At 55.8% G+C, this 6,000-nt stretch overlaps 1 protein-coding gene across 3 annotated transcripts in view; it reads left to right on the top strand.

Annotated features, from left to right (window-relative positions):
- The first annotated feature begins 490 nt into the window (after nucleotides 1–490).
- Nucleotides 491–6,000, top strand: part of osbp (oxysterol binding protein) — a 72,125-nt gene continuing 66,615 nt past the window's right edge. The window contains exon 1 of one of the 3 annotated variants that reach the window (XM_043683072.2): nucleotides 491–924. In XM_043683072.2, the coding sequence (XP_043539007.1) occupies nucleotides 803–924 (122 nt within the window). In that variant the 5' untranslated portion in view covers nucleotides 491–802. Of the gene's footprint in view, nucleotides 925–2,362; nucleotides 2,377–2,597; nucleotides 2,606–6,000 lie in introns of those variants that run through there. The other 2 variants (XM_087981670.1, XM_087981671.1) reach the window with 2 other exon arrangements.

Genomic DNA, 6,000 nt, shown 5'->3' with positions numbered 1-6,000 from the left:
AGTGGCCAGGTTTGCATGACGACAGCTGGGGTGGGTGGGTTGAACACGAAATGGTCGACTGATCGACAGTAGCCTTGTCCAATGAAGGTTGAGGGACGCGCCCGGAGTCCGCCTGCTGACCAATCGGCGGTCGCAGCATGGCCCTCGCCCGCCCCCCACCAATGAAACCCTTGACGGACAGCCGTTACAACCAACGGGAAGGCGGAGCTGTGGGGATTTGGGGAAACGCAAGATGAAGGCGGGATCTGGGCTCTGACGGACGGCCCGACGCACCAATAGACGGCGGGGACAGCCCTGACAGACAGTGGCCCCAACAAATAAAACACAGCGACCATCGACCGACAGCGATTGGGACCAATGAGAGCTTGGGAAAGGCGGGGTTTAGCGGGCGATAACCCAAACCCGCCCCGCAGTAAGCGCCAATGGGGTGTGAGAGGGGGGGGGGCGGGGTGTTGTGGCAGGAGCTGGAGCTGGAGCTGGAGCTGGAGGAGGCGCCCGGGGCCTGGAGTGACGCTCGGGAGCCGGGCGGCCGTGTCACCGTCTCCTTCCTTCGCTCGGCCTCAGGCGGGGAGTCAGGCGGCCGGGAAGGAGTAGCCCCCGACACACACCGCGGTGACACCCCTCTCTCTGATCCCTCCCCTCCCCAGCCCCGTCCTCAAGGCCTCAGACCCCGACCTCCCCCCACAGTGAGGCCTCGGCCTCGGCCTCGGCCTCTAGGCCCAGCCCGCTTCACCCCACACCCCAGCAGTCGCTGCCGGTGCTGGCGGTGGGCCCCGCGTACACGGAGAGCCCGCGGGCCGCTATGTCGGAGCTGAAGTCGGCGTCGGACACCTACAAGGGCTGGCTCTTCAAATGGACCAACTACATCAAGGGATACCAGCGGCGGTGGTTCGTGCTGAGCAACGGGCTGCTCAGTTACTACAGGTACCCGCCCCCCCCGGGGATGGGGGTTAGGGAGGGGAGGGGCTGCTCAGTTACTACAGGTACCCGCCCCCCCCCGGGGATGGGGGTTAGGGAGGGAGGGGGGGCTGCTCAGTTACTACAGGTACCACCCCCCTGGGGATGGGGGTTAGGGAGGGGGGCTGCTCAGTTACTACAGGTACACGCCCCCACCCCCGGGGATGGGGGTTAGGGAGGGGGGCTGCTCAGTTACTACAGGTACCCGCCCCCCCCCGGGGATGGGGGTTAGGGAGGGGGGGCTGCTCAGTTACTACAGGTACCACATCTCCCCCCCCCCCCCCCGGGGAATGGGGGTTAGGGAGGGGGGGCTGCTCAGTTACTACAGGTACCCGCCCCCCACTGGGGATGGGGGTTAGGGAGGGGAGGGGCTGCACAGTTACTACAGGTACCCCCCCCCACCCTGGCGTTGGGGGGGGTGGGGGGCTGCACAGTTACTACAGGTACCCCCCCCCCACCCTGGCGTTGGGGGGGGTGGGGGGCTGCTCAGTTACTACAGGTCCCCGCCCCCCCACCGGGGATGGGGGTTAGGGATGGGGGGGGGGGGGCTGCTCAGTTACTACAGGTACCCCCCCTCCCTGGGTATGGGGGTTAGGGAGGGGAGGGGCTGCACAGTTACTACAGGTACCCCCCCCCCCCCCCCCCCCACCTTGGGGTTGGGGGTTAGGGAGGGGGGGGGGCTGCTCAGTTACTACAGGTACCCCCTCCCCTAGGGAGGGGGCTGCTCAGTTACTACAGGTACCCCCCCCTCCCTGGGTATGGGGGTTAGGGAGGGGAGGGGCTGCACAGTTACTACAGGTACCCCCCCCCTCCCTGGGGTTGGGCGTTAGGGAGGGGGGGGGCTGCTCAGTTACTACAGGTACCACCCCCCCCCCCCCCCCCGGGGATGGGGGTTAGGGAGGGGGGATTCTGCTCTTACTACAGGTACACCCCCGGGGATTTGGGGTGGGGGGGGGGCTGCTCTTACTACAGGTACACCCCCGGGGATGGGGGTTAGGGAGGGGGGCTGCTCAGTTACTACAGGTACTCCCCCTCCACAGAGATGGGGGCTAGGGAGGGGGGGGGGGGGGGGCTGCTCAGTTACTACAGGTACCACCCCCCTGGGGATGGGGGTTAGGGAGGGAGGAAGGGGGGTCTGTCTGCTAAGTTACTACAGGTACCCCCACCACCCCCGGGGATGGGGGTTGGGGAGGAGGGGGAGGGGGGTCTGCTCAGTTACTACAGGTACCCCCTCCCGGGGATGGGGGTTGTGGGGGGGGAGGAGGGGGCTGCTCAGTTACTACAGGTACCCCGTTGTCCCCCCCAGGGATGGGGGTTAGGGAGGGTTGCGGGCTGCTCTGTTACTACAGGTACCCCCTCACTCCCCGGGGATGGGGGTTAGGGAGGGGGAGGGAGGAGGGGGCTGCTCAGTTACTACAGGTAACCCCCCCCCAGCCCCGGGGGTATGGGCGTTAGGGAGGCGGGGGCTGCTCAGTTACTCTAGGTACCCCCTGGGGGTGGGGTCGTCTACTCAGTTGCTATAGGTAACCCCCTGGGGATGGGGGCTGCTCAGTTACTGCAGGTACCCCCCCTGGTGTTGGGGGCGTGGTGTGGCTGCGCAGTTATTACAGGTACCCCCTCGGGTTAGGGGGTGCCTCAGTTACTACAGGTATCCCTGCGGGATGTGGGTGGGTTACGGAGCCCCTCAGTTATTGCAGGTGCCCCCCCACCCGGGCGCGGGGTGGTATTAGGCGGTCTCTGTTATTGCAGGTAGCAGGCGGGGTTTGTGGTTAATGGGGATCTGCTCAGTATTTGCGGGTACCGGGGTGGGGGCCGCTCAGTTATTGCGGGTACTTCGGGGTTGGTAGGCCTCTCGGCTATTGCAGGTACCCTGGAGTTGGTGGGCTGCTCATTCCTACGTTTACCCCAGGGTGGGTAGGCTGCTCAGTTACTAGGGGTACCCCTAGTGCTCACTTACCAACAAAGAACATTACAGTGCAGGAATAGGGCCTTCGGCTCTCCAAGCCCGCACCAATCCATATCCTCTATCTAAATCTGCTGTCTATTTTCTAAAGATCTGTATCCCTCTGCTCCTTGTCCATTCATGGATCTGTCTAGATACGTCTTAAATGATGCTATCGTACCCATCCCTACCACCTCCGCTGGCAATGCATTCCAGGCACCCACCCCCTCTGCGTAAACAATTTTGCACACACATCTCCCCTAAACTTTTCCCCTCTCACTTTGAACTCGTGACTCCTCGTAATTGAGTCCTCCAGTCTGGGAAAACGTTTCTTGCTATCCACCCTGTCTACACCTCATGATTTTGTCGGCCTCTATCAGGATACCCTCCCCCCCCCTCAATCGTTGTCTTTCCAATGAAAATAATCAGCACAGTGGCACAGTGGTTAGCGCTGCTGTCTCACATGAGGGCAGCACGGTGGCACAGTGGTTAGCACTGCTGCCTCACAGCGCCAGAGACCCAGGTTCAATTCCCACCTCAGGCGACTGTGCAAACTCCACACAGACATTCTCCCCGTGTCTGCGTGGGTTTCCTCCGGGTGCTTCGGTTTCCTCCCACAGTCCAAAAATGTGCAGGTTAGGTGAATTGGCCAAGCTAAATTGCCCGTAGTTACAGGTGAAGGGGTAAATGTAGGGGAATGGGTCTGGGTGGGTTGCTCTTCAGTGGGTTGGTGCATTCACGTTATTTTGTTAATGTGGCAACCAAACTGTACGCAATATTCCAAATGTGGCCGAACCCACATTTGTAACATGACTTGCCAACTCTTGTATTCAATACCCCATCCGATGAAGGAAAGCATGCCGTATGCCTCCTTGACTACTATACTGACCTGCGTTGCCACCTTCAGGGAACAATTGACCTGAACACCCAAATCTCTGTGTACATCAATTTTCCCCAGGACTTTTCCATTTACTGTATAGTTCGCTCTGGAATTGCATCACCTTGCATTTATCCAGATTGAACTCCATCTGCCATTTCTCTGCCCAACTCTCCAATTTATCTAAATTCTGCTATATTCCCTGACAGTTCCCTTTACTATCTGCTACTCCACCAATCTTAGTGTCCTCTGCAAACTTGCTCATGAGGCAACCTACACCTTTCTCCACATCATTTATGTATATCACAAACAACAGTGGTCCTAGCCTGGATCCCTGTGGGACATCACTGGTCTCCGTTTTGAGAAGCTCCCTTCCACTACTGTCTCCTGTTGCTTAACAGTTCTCCATCCATTTGGCTGGAACCCCCTGACCCCATGCAACTTCACTTCTTCTTCTTCAACCTACCATGGGGAACCTTATCAAACGCTTTACTAAAGTCCATGTATATGACATCTACATCCCTTCCCTCATCAATCAACTTTGTCACCTCTTCAAGGAATTCTATTACTTTTGTAAGACATGATCTTCCCTGCACAAAAGCATGCAGCCTATCACTGATACACCCATTTGGAAGAAAATGGGTGTATATCCTATCCCTTAGTGTCTTCTCCAGTAGCTTCCCTACCACTGATGTCAGGCTCACAGGTTTGTAATTACCTGAATTATATTCCCTGCTATCCTTCTTAAACAGGGAGACAGCATTATTAATTCGACAGTCCGCTGGGAGCTCCCCTGTTTTCAAGGATGCTGCAAAGATATCTGTTAAAGCCCCAGCTATTTCCCCTCACCTCCCTCAGTAATCTGGGATAGATCCTATCCACTCCTGGGGACTTGTCCACCTTAATGTATTTTAGAGTACACAACACTTCCTCCCCCCTCCTGTCGACTTGACCTAGAGTAATCAAAGATTTATCTCTAACCTCAACATCCGCCATGTCCCTCTCCTCGGTGAATACCGATGCAAAGTACTCATTAAGAATCTCACTCATTTTCTCTGACTCCACACATATGTTTCCTCCTTTGTCCCTGAGTGGGCCAAGCCTTTCCCTCGTTACCCTATTGCTCCTTATATATGAATAAAAGGCTTTGGAGTTTTCCTTAACCCTGCTCGCTAAGGATATGTCAATGACCTCTTTTAGCCCTTTTAATTCCTCGTTTCAGATTGGTCCTACGTTCCCGATATTCTTCCAAAGCTTCATCTGACTTCAGTTACTTAGACCTTATGTACGTGTCCTTTTTCCTGTTAGCTAGTCTCAGAATTTCACCTGTCATCCATGATTCTCTCGTCTTGACATTTCTATCCCTCATTTTCACAGGAACGTATCTCTCCGAACTCTAATCAGCCTCTCTTTAAAAGCCTCCAACATATCGAATGTGAATTGCCTTCAAACAGCTGCCCCAAATCTATATTCCCCAGCTCCTGCTGAATTTTTGTATAGTTGGCCTTCTGCCAATTTAGCACTCTTCCTTTAGGACCACTCTCGTCTTTCTCCATGAGTATCCTAAAACTTATGGAATTGTGATCACTATTCCCAAAGTAATCCCCCACTGAAGCCTCAAGCGCCTGGCCGGCCTCAGTTCCGAACACCAGGTCCAGTATGGCCCCTTCATGAGTTGGATTTCTTGCGTACTGCTCCAGAAAACCCTCCTGGATGCTCTTTACAAATTCTGCTCCATCCAATCCTCTAACACTAAGTGAATCCCAGTCAGTGTTGAGAAAATTAAAATCTCCTTTCACCACCTTGTTGCTCCGGCATCTTTCTATGATCTGTCTACATATTTGTACTTCGATCTCACGTTTGCTGTTGGGAGGCCTATAGTACAGCCCCAACATTGTTACCACACCTTTCCTATGTCTGACCTCTGCCCATATTGCCTCACTGCTCGAGTCCTCCATCGTGCCTTCTTTCAGCACAGCTGTGATATCCTCACTGACCAGTAATGCAGCTGCAAAGTTTATAGTTCAGGTTGAGGTTTAGGGTGTAGGTTTGCTCGCTGAGCTGTAGGTTTGATATCCAGACGTTTCATTACCTGGCGAGGTAACATCATCAGTGGCGACCTCCAAGTGAATGCAACTCCTCCACCCCTTTTACCTCCCTCACTATCCCGCTTGAAGCATCGATATCCTGGGACATAGTTGCCAATCATGCCCTTCCCTTAACC

Source organism: Chiloscyllium plagiosum, unplaced genomic scaffold, assembly GCF_037043375.1.
Source record: "Chiloscyllium plagiosum isolate Xiang-an unplaced genomic scaffold, Cpla_swu_hap1 HiC_scaffold_40, whole genome shotgun sequence".
NCBI classification, from domain to species: Eukaryota; Metazoa; Chordata; class Chondrichthyes; order Orectolobiformes; family Hemiscylliidae; genus Chiloscyllium; species Chiloscyllium plagiosum.
This window is presented reverse-complemented; position numbering and strand designations above follow the sequence as displayed.